The sequence below is a fragment of the Phyllopteryx taeniolatus genome, chromosome 12, assembly GCF_024500385.1.
Source record: "Phyllopteryx taeniolatus isolate TA_2022b chromosome 12, UOR_Ptae_1.2, whole genome shotgun sequence".
NCBI lineage: Eukaryota > Metazoa > Chordata > Actinopteri > Syngnathiformes > Syngnathidae > Phyllopteryx > Phyllopteryx taeniolatus.
In genome coordinates, this window is record NC_084513.1 from 17828154 (window position 1) to 17848259 (window position 20106).

Here is a 20106-nt window from a genome sequence, read left to right on the forward strand (position 1 = left end):
GCCAAGTGAAATTAGTGTTGTCCAGTATTTTATTCAGGGTCACACAATGAATTCTTACAACAAATAGTCAAATATTTACAATATTTAGAGGTCATTTACACCAGAACAGGTTTCATGGGTTTTCACCTGTGTATTCTTGTGCGTGTTGTCAAAGTGTGCCTTTGAGAGAATATTTTGCCACGCGCCGAGTATGAATCTGTTGAACCAATCCTGTATGATCAATTTAAGTTAAGTTGCACATTGAGTAGGCAAAAGGTGACGCCGGGGAGAACCAGAGTGTGTACTTGCATGTGTTCTTAAATGTGCCTTCTGAGTGAATCTTTGTCCACAAACTGAGCAAGCAAAGGGTCTCTCCCCAGTGTGTGTTCGTGTGTGCCTCATTAAACTTGACTTCCTATTGAATGTTTTATCGCAAACCGAGCAGGCAAAGGGTCTCTCCCCACTGTGTGTTCTTGTGTGCCTATTAAAATCTACCTTCCAGGTAAATATCTTATCACAAACTGAGCAGGCGAAATGTTTCTCTCCAGTGTGTGTTATTGCATGTCTTCCCAATTGTTCCTTGTAAGTGAATCTTTCACCGCAGACTGAGCAGGCAAAAGGTTTCTCCCCAGTATGTTTACTTGTGTGTGTTATTAAATTTGTCTTCCCAGTGAATCTTTTACCACAAAATGAACAGGCAAAAGGTTTCTCCCCAGTGTGCGATCTCATGTGTCTTTTCAATGTTGACTTGCTGACAAACGTTTTGTCACACTGAGAACATTTGCTGCGTTTGCTGTCAGTGGGATGTGTCGTATCACCTTTCGAGTGTTTATCATCATTGAAGTCTGAGGAGTGTGATGTTATGTCGTCGCTATCTGATAGTGGAGCTAAGAGGCTTTCTGCTTGTGATCCTCCACATTGGTCTGGATCATCTTCTGTTGTCATATGCCGACTTGAGCTGGAGCCTGGAGGCTCCGCCCCTCTGTTCTCGTCACCCTTCAAAGGGACAAAAGTCGATGGCAACCTGGTGATATCTTCCCCTTCCTCTTTAATGTGGGGGGGCTCTAGCTTCGGCTGCTTTACCCTGGCACTCAAGTCCTGCTGCTCAGGACGAAGATCTTCCAATCCTGAACTAACATTACAGACTGAACCCATAAAAGATTTCTTTCTAGAGTGTGTTCTTTTGTGCCTCATTAAATCTGACTTCATGGTGAATCTTTTGCCACAAACTGAGCAGGCAAAAGGTTTCTCCCCCGTGTGTGTTTTTGTGTGCTGTATTAAATCTATCTTCATAGAGAATCTTTTATTACAAATTGTGCAAGCAAAAGGTTTCTCCCCAGTATGTGTTCTTGAGTGCCTTATTAAATCTTTATTCCAAGTGTATTTTTTACCACAAACTGAACACGCAAAAGGTTTGGCTCCAGTGTGTGTTTTTCTGTGTCTTGTTAAATCTGAATTCATGGTGAAACTTTTACCACAAACCAAGCAGGAAAAAGGTCTCTCCCCAGTGTGCGTTCTTATGTGTCTTAATAAACTTGTCTTTCTGGCAAATGTTTGACCACAAACTGAACAGGCAAAAGGTTCCTCCACAACGTGCGTTTGTTTTTGTGTTTCCAAGTTTCCCTCCTGAGTGAGTATATTACCATAAACTGAGAGGGCAGAAGATTCTTCCACAGGGTGTATTCTTGCATGTTTTTCCAAGTGTCCCTTCCGTGTGAATGTTTTATCACAAACCGAGCAGGCAAAAGGTTTCTCCCCTGTGTGTATTCTTGTGTGTCTTCTTAAGTTTCCCTTTAAAGAGAACCTTTTACCACAAAATGAGCAGGCAAAATGTTTCTCCACATCGTGTGTTCTGGTGTGTGCTTCAAAGTGTTCCATATGAGTGAATCTTTCCCCACAAACTGAGCAGTCAAAAGGTTTATCGGTGTCAGATGTTAAGCCTTCAAAATCAGATAGTGGCACTAAGAGGCTGTCTGCTTTTGATCCTCCACAGTGGTCTCGATCACTGTGTTTATTATCATCTTCATCTTCACTCTTCACATGGACACCAGTCAATATCAATTTGATGATATTGGCCTCCTCCAATCCTTGAATCTTCTCTCCCTCCTGGCTGATGCTGTGTTCCTCCTCTTCTTCTTTAATGGGAGGGGCCTCCTCCTCTTCTTCTTCATCTTCTTCTTTAATGTGGGGGTGCTCTGGCTCCTCCTGCTCCAACCAGGAGTTCCACTCCTGCTGCTCAGGATAAAGATGTGCTTTACCGACGTCTGCAGGACCCAAGAATACAGACACTTATTTTGGAAAAGTCAGCTTTTCTCACTCAAGTCATGTTATAATTTTTTTTTGTCTGCCAAGAAATATCTTTTAACCAGGCAGTTTTTGTTTAGCAACATTTCACTTGCTTCATGCATTTTTCAAAGTTTCCAGTTGCATGAGTCTCAGATGACCGACAGGCAGTGCTGGAAGCGCTGAATGATGTCCAGTACCGTGAAAAAGTATTTGCCCCCTTCTCGAATTCTTAGTTTTTGGATTGTTTCCCCACTTTAATGTTTAAAGTCCCACGGAGGCAATTTCTGTGTATTTTCTTTTCCGAAATATATTGAATATATTTGAAGTTAAGTGCTGAAAACGTGCAAAGACTGAGAACAATATAGTAGTGAATTGTTAAGATATAGGGTAAAACTCTTTTTCCCTATGTCAGATGGCCGGATTTCTTTGCGTGGGGCTAACGTTTAACACCACTTTGATCTTTTATTGAAGACTCTTGATGGCATATGAGAGATGACATGGAGGAGGGAGGGAGGAAACATTTTTGTACTTTGTTTTTCTTGAAGTCAATCATATTTCTCCTTTATCAAATGGCTGGCACCAAGAACTTTCAGTCATATTGGGTAAAAAAAAAAAGTAGTCTAACAGATGGCAAGGTGTATTCCACAATGCAAGCTTTGACTTAAGACAATAACAACTCTCCCGATCTGCTCAGCAACATTCGGGCAACATCGGCCTAACACAACCTGTTAAAAGTCAGGCCTTCATAATAAAAGCAATGAATAGTTTTACCATTTTCTACAGCCCTTTTACTTTGAAGGTCTGACTTTTGACAGGATCTGGCACGCCGACATTGCCAGAGTGAAAGCTTGCTGTTGTTTGAACCCTTTTCACACAACTTACAAAATGCTTCCGATGAACCGCGAGGGATGCTCAACCGATGAGAGAAAAATTAAGAATTGAGTCACGAGTACATGGCACGGCACCGAAACAGGGAAATGAATGTCTGAGTCACGCATTTGTTTTTTTTGTACCAAAAATAAGCAGATGTACGAAAACTGGGAAAAAATTTCGATGCAATTGAAAACCGACTCAGGAAAACTAGCGCATATGAAAATCATCATAGTCTACCCAAGAGTTTGCGAGTGCCGCAGCTACACACCAGTCATCGGGACATAAAAATAAGCATCCTGCAAGTCTATGGTCATAAACCAGTCCACCACCTGCTGCGCAACCGACGTGGTCACTATTCTAAAGGATTTCAGATCCAACATGAGGTGAATGCTGACATTTTTCGTGTGGACGGGGGAAGTATGTGGAATAGGGTCACCTGGCTAGAAGGATGTACAAGACCTAAGCCAGAACAAGGGCTTCAGCTGGGTCACTGATGATGCCCTGTCTGACCTGTCTGGATTAAAAGGGCCGGCGTCGGAACTGCCGTTTGTAGCCCTGAGTCATGGGGGAAACGAGTCAGGGCTTCTACGAACAGACACCCCGAGAATTCAGCTGCTACTGGACAAAGCTGCAGTCGGCCCTGGTCTTTGGAGGGGCTAGCGGGACAGTGGACAGTCTCATCACATGGTCTCATTAGTATGGCTCAGTGCTCCAAAGCATTAGATCCAAACAGCTCCCCTGGTGCTTCCTAATGGATTTAAATAGTCCAGATGGCTTATATTTCATAAACAAATTATTTGTATTTTTTTGTTGTTGCTAAAGACAATAGAACTGGCAGTCATTTCCAATATTATCAACCACAATATCAATCTGTTCTGGAGCATCTGTTCACACTCACATGAACACAACAGGACCCCAAAATGATGTTCAATCGCTAATTTATTACGGTGTCATCGATAGAAATGGCACGAACGCGGCGCCGGCTAGCCGTGGCCATCAAAGGCCTCCGAAGTCATAGGATGCCACCATTGTACAAAAACGCCTGTGTCACATCATCCACCCACTCCTTTTCAAAAGTCTTAGAGCCATTACTGATTCAATTAATAAAACAAACTGACAAAAAAAAAAGTGTGTATATTATAGGCTGCCTTCCTTCTGCAATGAAGTAATAGATTTGACCAAAACAAGCCGCTTCAAATGTATAAAACCTCACTACTTTCACTCATTATTGTCTAAAGAAAACATCCAGACTTCCAATACAGGCGAGAATACACACTCGCTCAATAAGTAAATGTGCTTCCCTTCCGCCACTGACGTCATTGGCCTCTCACAGGATTTCGACCTAGAGAGGGCGAGCCAAAATCTGGCTGAAAATCAAATGGCAACAACAACAAAAATCTATTTCTTGTCATCAAAGAGTCTTAGTTCTTCTGCAGACATCGTTTTCAAGACAAGTAAAACGCATTATTATCGACACGTGTGTGTGTGTGTGTGTACTTGGTCTGTCACCTGTCAATCACAGCCTGATCAAATAATTAAAAAAAAAAAAAAAAAAAAGCCATTAGAATGGTGAGCGCGAACAAACCTGCTCCGTCCAACACAACTTGCGGCGTCTCGAAAACAGCAAGCAGCGGTTGACGAGGTCTCTCGTTCTCTTTTGTTCGCCAAAGTTCCTCCTCGTACTCTTCTTTCACACTTTGTGCACACATTTCCACACGATAACCACCACGCTCGACCTCTGCTAGAAGCTACAGTGTACCGATAATCATTCATAAATCAGTTTGTTCTAATGCTCGACAAATAAACGTACATAATGGGATCATGACGGCAAGCTCGTAGACCGTTCAGTCTCGCTACCTTATGTATTGTTCATTGTAGACAAGCGGAAGGGGGAAGTACTTCCGCTTGACGAGGCAGTTTTGTATATTCTGCGTTGCTGCCACCTGCAGGGGTGGAGGTGTCATTACACACCACAGTCCTGCGCTCTCTTTGCAGTGTAAGCGCACAGTTTCTATAACTATTTTCCCCATTTATTCATTTTTTCTCTCTCTAAACTACAGTCACACATCTCAACAGATTCAAACTATTCCAACTTTAGCGGAGTTAAAGAAAAAGGTTCAATTATATTAGTTCCCTCATTCCTAAATTTATTTTGCCTAGAACGTCACACTTTGCACCCAAAAAGTCATTCCAATGATACATTCAACAAAACAATTAAACTTAAAGGTTGCATATTTTGGCTATCTAGACCTCCAGTGTGACTAACATGGACATTCCATCCATTTTGTACTGCTTATCGATAAGCTACGAGGGCAGTAGCTTTAGCAGGGATGCCAAAGACTTCCCTCACTCCGGCCAATTCATTCAGCTCCTTCGGGGCGGTTCCAAGGCAAACTTTTGTCATACAAGTGTCCAGAAAAGGCCTCTCTGACAGCTACTTCTGTTTGACCCAGTTTTGGATCCACTTTGTCCATATTTGGCTAGGACCACCCACTTTCCCTCTGATTGGTTGCCTCCGTGTGGAAGACCCACTTGTGGGAGCACACGTGTTACAATGACAGCGCTGGCTCAGGAGCTAGGTGGAGATCTTCGCTAGCGACGTAGATAAGCTCGAGAAATTCAAATGACCCAATTTCAGGATTCCCGGCAGAAAAACATCTCAGGAATGAGTGGATGATTTTAATTCATATTTCACATTTACTGGAGGGACCATAGAGACGTACTAAACAAGGTAAGGCAAAAATGCAAGACCTGTAATTTGAACTCTCTAAACATTCAAATGCACATGAACTGTTCAAAGTTTCTGTACATTTTGCACTAACAAGTAGCTGACCAACAAAAATCTATAACCAAACAGAAGCAAAAGCTCCATACCTAGAATCATCACCTGAAAAGTGAGGAAATTGATCAGTCACAATAGTTTGAATGTGCAGCTTTCCCTAGGGACTTACACATCCCAATAGCACAATTACACTGATTTGTGATACATTTATAATTGTCAGCTTTGACCCATTTCTGAGTGAGTGACCGACAACTTCAGACATCTGACAATCAGGCCTTTGCTAGCTTTGATGTGAACGGAGAGCGCTCACACCACTTGGGGAATGAAAATGACAAAAGCTCATTCACTTTCACCAATTTATTAGACAGTCACTGCAATAGACAAAAACCTGGAAGCAAGGAAATTCACAAGTTAGTGTACCCCTTTCAATAAATTTGACAAATGTGCACTACAGTTCATCTTACCAGCTCAGACATGAAGGATTCTACCAAGGATACCAGGTGAGACACCTGCGACCGCGCTTGCAGCACTTTTGACGGCAAGGGCAAGGGTTATAATAAGGCACACAGTATGGCCGAGGGCAAGGGCCAGGTAACGGGCAAGGGGGAAGTCTGGGGCAACCGGGACAAGGAGGGCAAATAGTTTCCATTGGCTTGAATGACCGTCCACCAGAACTGAGAGCTACACCTTCCAGAAACAAACTTTCACTGTGCTGGGCATGGGGTTCGGCTAAAGCCGAAACCTGCTCGCCAGCCTCGTTCTGGAGGAATCTATCTGAATTGGACTCAAGTTGACTGTATAGCTGTGGGTCCCAACTTGTTGCCAGGCTTCTAGGGGAACTCCCAGCCATCCCAAAAGGAGACACCACATGTCCAGAACGATGTCCTAATGAAAGGAAATAACACAAGAGTCACAATAATTTTGTGGGTGCAGGTGCACAGGTGCTTACCCTTTGCACTGTGTCCAAAAGCTAACAGCCAGAGCACAAGCATCCTAAACAGAAAACATGACAAGTAAACAAATAGAACTTAAAGTCAGTAAAAATGACAAAAAGCAACATTAGCTCACGCACAAGTCACAAGCCATAGGTAAATGTAATCACTGGGTCCTGCTAAGCAATGCAACTTCAGCTTGTTCTTGTGTTCTGCTGCTGCAGCTGTCACCACACTGGCTCTATTTAAGCACAATCACCTGTGCCAATCAGCATGCAGCGCTTGATCATTGCATTCAGGTGCGCGAGAGCAAATCATCAATCAAAATCATTTTGATTTAATAAGTCGCCAAAAATCAGTACCGTGCACTTTCTTTGAGCATGTCCATCGACAATAAACACAGGACATCTGTAAATCTGAGCCGAGATGTTAGCAAGATGCATGCAGGAAAAAAAAAAAACCCACTTCAAACACACAAATGAGCAATACGATTCCCCAATTATGTTTTTATCCATTAATCAAAATAAATTACTCAGTGGTAAGACCACTAAAGTATACAAAGTATACACCGGGTGCATACAAGAGTATACAATTTATAATCTACAGTTGCATACCAGAACATTGTATAGTTCATGCATGGACAATAGTTCTATTTTATGTAATGTGCTTTTTGCATCATTCATTGCAATGTACCAATATCTTTGTCTCTTCTCTGACTTCTGGGGGAAAAAAAAAAAGTCTTCCCTCTGCACTGTGTGCAGGTGAATGCATGTTAATGTGCTTGAACACTTAAAATGGATACATTTTAAATTTCCTGTAGCCACCATTTGCTGCTCAAATTATGAAAATGTCCCTGTGGAAATAAAGATCTTAAACCTAACAAAACGGCTTTATAGCACTTACCCAGAGGGAACACTAAAGTAATGTACACAATGGGACACATAGCTCCAGTAAAAGTCTTACAACATAAAAGGAATCACACACACACCAAGCTTTACCAGAATAACCAATACATGTTCAATCTGAAAGTGTGACATTGGAAGGGACTGAGTCTAGAATAGTGGGCATAGTCCTGTCCAGGTCTGAACCACAGATGCCTGTCTGTCTGGATTCAGAGCTCCCATCATTTACACATTTGTCATTTTGGCCTACTGCAGCTTGGGAGGGGGAATTTATGGCTATCCTTGGTTCATTAGAGAAGTAAACATACACTCACCAGTTACAGTACATTCTAGTCCCTCCACAATTGACAACTCATCCATTATATTTATTCTGTCAGGTGACAGAATGTTACTAAGATTTGAGTGGACTTTTGCTTTTTAAGTCTGAATTCTGTTTTTAGGACCACCACACAGTGTAATGCCATCTTTTGTGCCATTTGAGTGAGACAGCTGCAGTCAATTGCAAAGAGCCAGTGAACAAGGAAATAAATTTAATTCAATTTCACAAGTTTAATCATTGCTGCCATGGAATCATACACCATCAAGGGACAATAACCTGGAAGAAAGAACATTCACACACACACACACGTTAACGCAGATGTTGCAACAAATTGACAAACATGCACTACAGTTCATCTTACCTGCTCAGACATGGAGGAGCCTACCAAGGATACCAGGGTCGACACATACGACGAGATTTACAGCAAGATGGCGGGCAAGGGCAAGGACGATAGCCACGTTTACAATAAGGTGGAGGGCAAGGGCCAGGTAACGGGCAAGGGAGGGGTTCAGGGCAACGAGGACACATGGGGCAAACACTTTTCATTGGGGCGAACGACCGACCAACAACAAGAACCGCACCTTCCTGTGATAAACTTTCACCGTGTTGTTGGTCGTGGGGTTGAGCCAAATAATGCGCATCTGTCTCACGTTGTCCGTATCGCTGGGGATCCCAACTAGTTGCCTGACTTCTAGGGGCAGCAAATCTTCCATGTTGAGAACCACCTCCTAAGAGAGGAAATGGGAGTTAAAATAATTTTGCAGGTGCACAGATTAACCAGTATTAATTACCCTTTGCATGGTGCCCAAAGGCTACCAGCCAGAGCACAAGCAGCCTGAAGAGAGAAAATGACAAACAATGAACAAACAACCAAAAGGTAACATATCGATAAAGCCACTAAAGGACGACAAAAAAAAAAAAAAAAGCGACATTACCTCACACACAAGTCACAAGCCATTGGTGAATGTGGTCACTAGGTCCTGTTTACTTGGCTTTGCAACTTCAGCTTGTTCTTGCGTCCTGCTGTTGCTGGCAACAGCTCTGACTCTATTTAAGCACTGTCCACTGCACCAATCAGAAGCTGCTCTCCATCATTGCACTCAGGTGTGCACGAGTGTGCCAACATTCAAAATCGGTACGTTACACCTTCTGACCTTTGTTATTGAGAACAAGTTCCCCGACAGTCAAAGCACACATTTAAATAGAAGCTATTACCCAAAATACATGGTATGAAGTACAAGAAAAAAAAAAACCAGTATATGAAAAAAATGCTCCATGCCCCAATGTATGAATTCCTGTCAATCAAAATAAGAAATCAAAATAATAAAATAAGACCACTAAAGTCAAGAAAACGTAATAGTTCATTGCATCACATTTACCCTCGAGGAACTCTGAGATGTAATGTCATTGCCTCTAAATGGACACATATTGCAACAGTAAAAACGAAAGTATTCCAACAAAAAGGAATCATACACCATCCTATTGCAAGCCAACCCACAATGATGAAAAGTTTATTTTATTTTATTTTTTAAAATATGTCAACTACTTTAATAGGTAGACTCCAGCCCCAATCATAAAATAAGCACTTGAAGTTAATTTGGATAGTGTCCACAGCACAAAGTCGCAGACTTGTCAAACACATTCAATAGTCCACAAGTGTGGCGAAGGAGAAGTCTTACACTGTCAATATCAGGTAGCCTCTGATCCAAAGCCTAAGAGTAAACCAATGTCACTTTAAAGCAAACAGTAACAAGGCATTGCATTTTATAAAAAAATATTGTTTATACTTTTTTGTTTAAGAAAAAAAAAAAAAAAAAATGTAAATTAAAAAGAAAGAAGTCAGGGGGCATTTGGGATGTTTCCTTAGTTCTATTACATCCCAGTTTTTTGAAGATATTACCATACTTTGTGTCAGTTGAGTGCAGTTGCATTTAAGGGAATGGTCCAGTGAGAAAATAAAAACCGACTGATTCAATTTCACAAATTTATTAAGTAGTTACAGACAAGGAAGCGCCCCATCAATGGCAGATAACCTGAAGGACAGAAAGTTCACAAGTTAACACAGAGGTTTCAACAAGTTGACCGACGTGCACTACAGTTCATCTTACCTGCTCAGACATTGAAGAGCCTACCAAGGATACCAGGAGCGACACATATGACTAGACTTGAAGCAAGATGGCGGGCAAGGGCGATAGCCACGTTTACAATAAGGTGGAGGGCAAGGGCCAGGTAATGGGCAAGTGCAACGAGGACAGATGGGGCAAATACTTTTCATTGGGGGGAACGACCAAACACCAGCACCAAGAAGCGGACTTTCCTGGAACAAACTTTCACTGTGCTGTTGAGACATTGGCGCAACAGCAAAATACTGCACATTGGACTCAGGTTGTTTGTAGTGCTGTGGATCCCAAACAGTTGCCTGACTAGGGGCACTCAAACCTCCATGTTGAGAACCACCCCCTAAAAAAGAGGGAATAAGGGTTACAATAGTTTGGTTGGTGCACCGATTAACTTACTTACCATTCGCATGGTGTCCAAAGACTATCAGCAAGAGCACAAGCACCCTGAAAATGACATATATAAATTATATATATATATATATAATTATTTATATATTATTTATATATTATATATGCATAAATAAATATATGTAATTCATTTTAATAGGGAATATTTATTTGAAGAAGGCAGGTTGTTTCTGCAGTTCCAAGTGAGGCCTCAAGGGGGCAGTGACGTTCCACCAGGTTGAAGCAGGTGCTTGCCGTTGCTGAGATCCAATGGCGGCGGCGGCGGCGCTGGGCGAGCCGAGCGTTGAGTTGAATGAGTTCTCGCCACAGTTGAAGTGAGGCAGCCGTCACCGCGGGACGCAGCCCGTGGCGCCGCGGGGGAAAGACAGCAGCAGACACTGGAACGCGCAGGCGGCCGCCACGCATGTGCTAGCGTCACGGCTAGCCGTGCCATGTCATGACGCCGCCGGAGGTTGCCTCCACAACTGTCCGCTGTTACTTCGAGACGCACCCTCTTTTCTCACCACACCGGTGCGTGACCGAAACCTTATTTTTCTGGAGGTGTTCGGCTCCATTTGTATCGTCATAGAAAGCAAACCCGTGGATACATTTGTGCTTTTTTTTTTTTTTTTTTTTTTTTTTTTTTTTTTGAACCGGGATGGCCGAGAGAACCTCTGCCGGACTGTTGACCGTGACGCTGGAGCCCACGCCGGCTGTCGCCATGACCCTGCCGGAGGAGGTCCGGGCCAAGTTGGCAGAGCTGGAGTTGGAGCTCTCGGAAGGTAACTCGAACACCTTCAAGTCGGACTTCCTTTGAAATGTCACTTCCCAAAGGTGGGACGCGTTTACTGTCAGTGACACACGATAAGGAAAATATTTGACATTTTCAAAAGCTCACGACTAAACAAAAATATCTCATGGAATCCCATTTATCGTGCGTGTCACTAACGTCGCTGGCATAGATTGATGAACAAAGATAGTACTGTACATGCTTTGTAGTAAATAAGATACTGTCTCTCTCCACACTTTGGAAATCACCAATGTTTCCCAACCTTTAATGGCACAAATTGTACTTTATAAAAAAAAGCTCACAGCACACCATAACGACACAAACGTCAGAAAGTATACAAACTGAATGTACTTAAATAATGGATACACAGGTCCAGTGGAAGAGCATTCAATTGCTGTGTCCGTCAATATATGTTGCTGGCATCGATAGATGATCAGTGATACATTTGTTAAGTAATAACTTGAGAACAAATTCAGTGAAATCTGACCGCTTCCCAGAGCACACCTGATGAGCTGTCACAGCACACTGATTTGGAATCGCTGCTTTAAATAACATGCAATTTGCAAAGCTGGGACTCAATTTCTTGACATTTTGACACACTCAAGAACAATGTTGACCAGTGTTTCCCAACCTTTATTGAGCCAATAGGCTCATTTACATTATAAAAAGCTAAAGGCATATGACACCAACCATACACAAATGTCACAGAATTTAAATTATTCTGTCTGACACGATACGTTGCTGGGATAGATGGATGAACAAGTTGGTTGGCAGGCAGTTAGCCAACCTCCCCGTGTGTTGGACATGCCCGTTGTCGTAAGGTTTTTGTCAACATAGATTAGTGGAGCATCTGGATCGACACACCCGTCCGTCAGTGTCGGACCTGTGTGCTTATTTGTGGGGGGAGGGACACACCCGGCCGGGCACGTCTGTCCATGTGGGTCTTACTGAGACAGATGTCGGCTAACTTCAAGACAACAATCTCAAAGGTTGGCTCAGTCTTTATATTGTCAGTAAGGCTTTGATATGATTTCTTTGTCCAGTTCAGTTTTTTAAATGGCAGCACTCACACACTTCTGGCAGCACTCACTAACTTCAAGGGGGTCCTTGGTTTACGAAAGCGTTCCCTGGCCACAATTTGACCCCCAGAACTGTAATGCAGACATACTAACCACTAGTCCCGCCACACTACGACATACAACCATTCAAGCTTCCAATATGAAAAACCTAACATGCACGTTTTTGGAGAAGTGGGAGGAAGCTGTAGTACCTGGAGAAAACGCACAAAGGCCAAAGCTGGGATTTGAACCCCAGTCCTCAGAAATGTAAGGCAGACGTTCTGAACCACTCATTCACTATGCTGCCCGTTCATGAATAATGCAATCAAAAGAAATACAGTAAGTTATGGCAGTAACTGTGCGTGACTTTCATGTCATGTGACAAAGTCTTCTGACGCTACTGCGCAAACCAATGTAGCCTCAAAACCGTCATAGACCGAGGACCCCCCGTTATGTTCTTCTGCAGCAAAAATGCTGTATGATACACTTTTATTCACATTTTTTCAGATTTTTAAAACAATAACCCTCAACTTTTTAACTCATTCACAGCCGGCTAGCCTTCCCAGTTAACATGGATATTTGACTTCTATAGCCGTCAATGGCAGTGAATGTGTTTTAATGTGTACCAGATGTACCTCACACATGAATTTTTTTCAGATTTATAGCTGTCACGAGTGTAATAAGAAGTTCCATTAATACCAAAATGGAACCTAAAAATTCAAGCACTATCTATTCTGGGATAATTGGCAACCTACATTTTTTTTCCCCAAAAACAACAACAACAAAAAAACCTCGTCATCAGTCTTCTGTGGTAATTATAATTCCCATAAAAAGGTAAAGTAAAACCTCCTCTTATAGAGCTAATTAACAGTTTATTGTTTTTGTCCATGTGGCACATGGACAAAAACACAACCACTGCACCTCCACCATGCCAAAAACTTTATTGAGCAATCAAAATCAAGTAAGTGCCACTTAACAGAAGCTAACGGTGTTAACTAATACAAATCTGTGCATCTGACAAAACTCAATGCAGCTGTGCAATTTACATTTTCTTGTAATATGTCCCCTTTAACTGGCAGTAGTTTAAAAGTAACATATTGACATGATTAACTGTCATACACAAGTGTAAGAAATAAGTTAACCCGTAACAAAATGTAAAACATCAAATCAAAACAATACAAACTAGAAGAGCTGCCTCAGAGGCCGCTAATGGAACAGATGAGCGTCTCGGCAAATCTATATCTGTCCAGTTTCCTCTTTGTACTCTCTGCATGACACATCCTGCCTTACTAGAGCTCTGATAGCAACAGCACTTCCCTCTGCTTTCTGCCCCTTCTCCTCTCCCCACCTCCATAGCATCCACGCTTCACTGTCACATAGAAGAGATGGCGCGTTGTGTTGGAAAGCAGCTCGTTGATTTCCCGACCTTGTCAATGAGCTTCTCTCACAGGGACGTTTGACGTGTAATGTCGCATCGCTGTTTAAGTATGCCTGAGTGTGTGCGGCTAACCTTTGTGAAAGTGTAGCAACGCTGTATTATTCATGTGCCGGAATGAATGTGTGTTTTCCTAAGCAGTCTGGCAGCAGAAGCAGCCGCAGCGGCGGGGCCAAAACGATCCAGCAGCTTACCTTGATAATATTTCGGCATCGGCAGTGGAGACCTGCCGATGTGTGAAATAAATAGTTTGTGCACCCTCAGTGGGGTTATGAAATACAGTGACAGGCATTTAATGTCATTTTCTCGTGTTCGTGAAGGTTTTACAGGCTTGGTGCAACTCCAAACGCAAAATAATTCAGGTCAGTGGTAATCACTTGCGTTCTGCACCCATGGAAGTGCCCATTGTTCGCGAACATTACGAAAAGGGCTATACAAATAGTTGGGTGTCTGGAGTGCCTGGCCACCAATCAAGTGTGAAATGAAACAACCAGGCGAATGTTTTGCTACCTACCTACCTATTTTTTATTATGTCTATGAGCGAGCTGTTCTGCACTTCCGCTGTAACAGTGCGGCTAATTTGCATAATAGCCCCCCCCCCCCCCACATAGTTTCAGTGTGGGCTCTGCTTCCGTAATTAGCTGAGGCTTTGTCCCCTGTCATCACAGTAACAAAAAACGGACTCGCCATTGCCTTAGCAGTATACGTGGTGGAGTGTACAGTTGCTCACCTACATGAAGGGACTAAATTCAGCGAGACAAAAATTCGGCTGTTTAAAGGGTACAATAATTATTGATCCTTGGGTTATTTTGATGGAAGCATGTTACAGGCATGTTCGTAAAACATACGGTGTTTTGAATTTGGAAAAAAAAAACACCGTCTCCTTTTAGTAAGAAAAATATGCTTTTTTTTTTATAGGCGGAACCTGTGAGGCACAGCTCAAATATCCAAGGTTTTCTTTACCGGTTTTAGTTTTGGTTGGCCGTCACCAAAATGACCAAATCCTTGTGTTGTTGGTTTTCCCCAAACTGTCCCAATCCCAAATACTGCGCACCACAGTGGAGAGCAGGGTGTGTTCAGTCACAGCTGATGTGGATGAGTGGTCCAAAGATGGGGTGGAAAGCAGGGCAAGAAGACAGATGAACCCCATTATCTCCTGCCGGGATGAAGGAGGGTTTGTCTTGTCTGCTGGGAAAATTCATAGTCTCTCCCTCGGTCAATCCTCAAATGGTTTCTTCCCTGCTCTGTTAGTTCGCCACACCCTCTGATCAAAAAACAATTTTTTTCCTGCCATTTTTTTTAATCTCTTCAGGAAAGTCGACAAACACCAGACTGATTAGTTAGGTTATTTGCTTGCTCCTATGTGGCAAATATTTACAGAGGTTTTTGGTTGTTAAACTGCTTCCTCTGTGGCCTGTTTGTTTTGGGATAACAGTTGTAGAATTTTTGTAGTGTAGTAGTGACTTTATGTGACTTTTTAAAATTATTAGAGAAAGTTTATACTATTTGAGAGGCTAGTAATCTGGTCATAACAATTTTTTTCCTTTATTTTGTGGCAATGACCCAATCCAGATAAAAGTGAGGTGTTTACTGAAAAAGAGAACGTTCCCCCCCCAATACTTGAAACAGGTGATCTAATAATATGCCTGTGGTGTGTTTGTCAAAATACCTTAAGGGTTAAGAATTGAAGAAGTATGCAAAAGTCAACAAGCGTCATTTAGACAAAAAGAGAGCGATGCATACTCGCAGACTGCCTATCACGGCATCATTCGATGGTGCGTTTCCTAACACAGCAAAACCAAACTACTACTATGTAAAACCTGTCTAAAATAATCACTATTTATGCCAGCGTTTGATGAAACAAAGCAAGCACTCATAAAGATAATAAAAACATTTTTACCCATTGAATGCAGCACTTCACATACAACACTGTGTGTATGTGGTGCATGGACACGTCAAAAAACATAAATACCAACCAACAACCGCATCGACAACTTCACCGAGCAATCAAATACTGTATGTGTCGCTGATCAGGCGCTAACGTTGTTGGCTAAAGTTAATCTGTGCATCCAAATAAACTCAATGCAGCTTTGCTTATCTTTTGGCTTTTACAGCAGCAGGGACGTCACACCCGTTGGCAATGTGGGTGTTTCAGACAGGCGGACTACGGCCGTCTTTTGAAAGGGGCTGTGGACCTTCGGTCAGCCAAGCTGTATGTAAATAAGCCCGGTTGTTAAAGCAGGAGTGCAGAACGGCTCCCTCGCAGATATACATTTTCAGAACTAGAAAGGGAGATCAAATATTTACTTGGTTGTTTATGAGAGAGAGCGAGAGAGATAGTTCAACCTATTTGTGTACAAGTCGTAAAAAAAAAAACAGGTCAAACTTTTGGTAATGTAACGATCTATCTCACTATAGAGTCATAGGGATTTGTACAAATAAAGTTCGTATAATTTTGACAATCAACCAACATTTTTATAGAAATACGCCTCTAAAGTAGCATAAAACCTAGGTTGGAACTGATGTCATTCCTGGGACCTCAGTTTGGTGACCACAAAGGTATTAACTTTTTTTTTTTTTTTTTTTTTTTTTTTTTCTTGCTTCGAGCTGTTTTTCGTCACTCCCAGTCCACCACAAAATTGACACACGAGACAAGAGAATCAAACACTGTACATCCAGACACCAAAATGTCCGTCAAAGTAATAACTTTGTATGTGTTTGTGGTTCACTTCTTTCTACACTTACATTCACAGTTAGCAGTGCTTTACCTGAATGTGAAGGTCATGGACCATGGATGGATCTCATTGGTGGCTTGCCTGCTACTGTCGCTTTGAATGCTCAGCAGACCACTGAATTGAAGCAGAGGCCGTACAGCACGTTCCCTTTTCGGGACCACTTTCCTCGCTTAAGTCATAAAGTATGAACTTTTACCCTTGGAAATTCAGCTTGTTGATGAGCCAAATCAAACATTGGATGAAAGCACGATACAAATCTTCATCCAGAGTTCTGAGAGCATTAAAGATTTATGATTTTCCCTGCTGCGGGTTAGCAGGATAACGTAAAAGGATTCAAAAGGAAAAGAATGTTGATCCCTGGAGTGAGTGTTTTCCTTTTGCTGCCTTAAAGTCCAGTTGGCTAATGCCATTGTGTCTGTAACAGTGGTGAATGTTACTGGAGACTCATGCATATTTTAAGGGTGTGCCTCTGAGTAGAGCAGAACTTCAAATTCTTGGGCTGCAGTCTTTGTATTGCACACGAGAGAATGACGCATGTTTTATAACCCATTCCCATTTGCACGTATTTCTACTCTTTGGTTCTCATTGTGTTGTTTTCAATTAATAGAGTAATTCTCGGTCATAGGTCAGTGAAAAACCCATAATAGTTGTTGTGGACCTAGTTAAAGGTGTGGCTCCAAGAATTCTGTTTGAACTCTAACATTCTGAGAGTTCCATTAACATTTTTAGGACAATTGCCATTTTTCCCGAGAGTGGTTAATGCTTGCATGCAGAATTTAGAAACAAAACATAGGTAGTCATCAGGGTGCATTTGTTATCAAAATAAACCGTTTATTTTCAATTTGCATACCTGAAAATTCACTGGGAATACTGGACATCAAATTTGTTTTGATTTGGAATAGGCTGTGCAGTGTTCCCAATGCATTGGCTTTTACGGAAATCAAATATTTTGAGCTTGACACTTTATTTATTTTTTACACACACTGCTATTATTCTCAAGTGTAAAAGTGGCTGAAGAGGTTCACTCTCGACAGAGTGTTATTGTGTTTTTTAATGAGATAGTGAAGGTAAACAATGGTGATTGGGCTCTTTGCTACCCAAAAGTCAGTAGTCTCTGTTGTAGTGGTTCAAAATAAGACTTGAGGTTTGTGCGGTAGTCTGAGCATTTGACTAAATTTCTTTAATTTGACGAGGGGAGGAGAATCTCTGAATGAAACTCCTGTTTGAATGCAAGGGTGTTTCCAGAAGAATACACTGAGCCCCTGTATATACGCGTTTTCGCTTATGTATTTTGGCACATATCCGACATTGAGAGAAAAAGCCACCTGTTTGCTGTTTTGTGCTCAGGCCAAAGCAATAGCACCATCTCGTAGCATCTTGGTGCCTTGGAATTATGTTGAAGTGAGTTGAGGCACTTCATATAGACCATCTTGTGGCATCTGTAGACAATTACTGTACAATTGAAACCTTTTAAGGCAGAGAGGGCTTAATGAACGAGTTAGGACTGCTGCTAAGAATACGTGGTCATGTGACAAGAAGGCACGTTACAGTTGTACCTACAGTTTTTCATTTGATTGTTCTGTATTTATGGCCTTGGCCTATAACTGTTTTTCCATACAATTGTTTACTGTAATTTAGAGTTTACTACTATGTTAGCCGAGGTTACTAATAGACTAGTGAACATTCCGAAGTACCTACAAATTTGAGTTATATCACCACTGTAGGAACTCTGTCATCGACTGAGGACTTCCTGTAATGTGACAATACAAAGAGTATATTTTTATTTTCTGGAACTCGGTTCATGCTTTATGGCATGCCAATTTACTAAATAGAACTGCAGCATTCTCTTACAAAAGTTGTGACATAGACCTTTAATCGCGGAACAGTAGGAAGTTATTGCCCGTCTCCAGCCAGGCGACCATCCTGTCCTTCCTGCCGCACACGCATGAGCTTTCCAGCGACCAGCAGGTTTTTAGTCACGCGCCACATGGGAGGCAGAGAAAATGTGCAGCGACTTCTCAGGTTCGTCATATTTTTAGTTGATGTGGCTGCCAGGTACTGTGCCTGTTATGACACTGCGTGTGTCCTTGCTGTGAGAGATGCTGACTAAACACACCACTTTACCCTCATCAAGGACGTCAAAATCAGAAGGCACTGTGCTCCACATTTTTCTGAACGGTGTGGTTTTTGGTTTGGCCTCGGCTAACTCCCCGCTGTCCGTTACACAGTTGAGTCCACGTCTTTGATCCCTGACCCCTCCCTGTGTCCATCTGGTCGAGAGTAGCATGGAAATTGGACGCCGGCGACGTACCACCCCCGCCTTCTCCATCATCACCACAAATCAATCTGGTCTTTTTCTGCTCCTGTGACTGACTGCTTTCACACAGCAGTACCGCATCCCCACAACCAGATAATTAGATGCCCGATGCCAGCGTCTGGTGTGACGTCTGAAATGCTTGTCGGACAGGGACAATTGCTTTCAACACAATAGGATCGGGTAAATAGTAGGGATGTCCAGAATACATAGATTTTTTTTCATTTTATTTTATTATTATTTTTTTAATTCAAATAAAGGTATCCCAACAACATGATACTTTTTATATGAGTATAGGTCTTTAGCAGCAGTGGTTCAAACCAAGAAAACAAATACAATCTTTTGGTGACATATCAATGGTGCAGCACAAAAAGATGGATGCATTTGATGTAGCTCCTCTTCTGTTTTGTTAATCAACTTAACCGGCCATAATGCTAAATAATGTTTACTTTTGAAGTTGCAGCTTGAAGAAACAACAAGCATTTTCGTGGAATTCCAACTCTTGTCTGGACGTTGTTTTCTGCCTCTCGTATATTTCACGGCACCGCACGAACCCGAAATGTTTCATCGTGTAGTATAAAACTAAGCGATCTTATTCCATTTGGCAGTATCTTTGTACCTCAGGATTGTTTTGTCACTTTATGACCTTTAAACATTGAGAACATAACAAAACAAAAATAATAATAATCTTTTTCATCAGATACTTATCAGCTGAAAATGACGTGATCGGACCCGATTTCCTATCCCGTGATTAGATTGGGACAACTCTAGTAAATCGAGTTGCGGGTGTCAAACCTCATGCCTCGTGACGCATCGACTTTACACCCCCCTCCCTCCCCCACCCCCTCTAACCATTGGACTGCTGAGCTCAACATATTCACATCTCATATTCCTGCATTCATAGGCAAACAATGTCATACTGCAGCGCTGCTATGACAACATACCCATATTGCTTTTCACACTTGGTGAAGTTATATGAATCAGAGTCTCATGTGCTTGCAGGGGGGCATGCACTACACCGATGTGTTCCTTACTTTATCTGGTTAGACTTTCAAGAATTCAGTGCTAATATCTCATGTAATGCATCGTATAAGACTGCTGGACAGATGGGCTGATGGATCTGGACTGGAATCCCTTTTGACAGAGAGCAAACAAGCTGGTTATCAATGTTTCATTAAAAGCTTCAATGTTTTT

At 42.1% G+C, this 20106-nt stretch overlaps 2 protein-coding genes and 1 long non-coding RNA gene across 11 annotated transcripts in view; 1 reads left to right on the plus strand and 2 right to left on the minus strand.

Annotated features, from left to right (window-relative positions):
- Window positions 1-11: 11 nt before the first annotated feature.
- LOC133486458 (zinc finger protein 497-like) lies at window positions 12-5016 on the minus strand. Its single transcript, XM_061791622.1, has 2 exons — window positions 4724-5016; window positions 12-2243 (listed from the first exon to the last, which is right to left on the minus strand). Exons 1-2 carry the CDS (start codon window positions 4845-4847, stop codon window positions 229-231), a joined length of 2139 nt encoding a protein of 712 aa, XP_061647606.1. The 5' UTR covers window positions 4848-5016; the 3' UTR covers window positions 12-228.
- A 1246-nt stretch (window positions 5017-6262) lies between these two features.
- Window positions 6263-20106, minus strand: part of LOC133486794 (uncharacterized) — a 31824-nt gene continuing 17980 nt past the window's right edge. The window contains exons 2-10 of one of the 3 annotated variants that reach the window (XR_009791126.1): window positions 10594-10637; window positions 10182-10533; window positions 9009-10106; window positions 8865-8908; window positions 8435-8801; window positions 6993-8349; window positions 6870-6913; window positions 6385-6805; window positions 6263-6308 (exon numbers count right to left, since the gene is read on the minus strand). This is a non-coding gene — a long non-coding RNA (uncharacterized LOC133486794). Of the gene's footprint in view, window positions 6309-6384; window positions 6806-6869; window positions 6914-6992; window positions 8350-8434; window positions 8802-8864; window positions 8909-9008; window positions 10534-10593; window positions 10638-20106 lie in introns of those variants that run through there. The other 2 variants (XR_009791127.1, XR_009791125.1) reach the window with 2 other exon arrangements.
- Window positions 10804-20106, plus strand: part of dip2a (disco-interacting protein 2 homolog A) — an 83865-nt gene continuing 74562 nt past the window's right edge. For 3 of the 7 annotated variants that reach the window (XM_061792438.1, XM_061792437.1, XM_061792439.1), the window contains exon 1: window positions 10807-11362. In XM_061792438.1, coding sequence (XP_061648422.1) covers window positions 11239-11362 — 124 coding nt within the window. In that variant the 5' untranslated portion in view covers window positions 10807-11238. Of the gene's footprint in view, window positions 11363-20106 lie in introns of all 7 variants that reach the window. The other 4 variants (XM_061792435.1, XM_061792441.1, XM_061792443.1 and 1 more) reach the window with 3 other exon arrangements.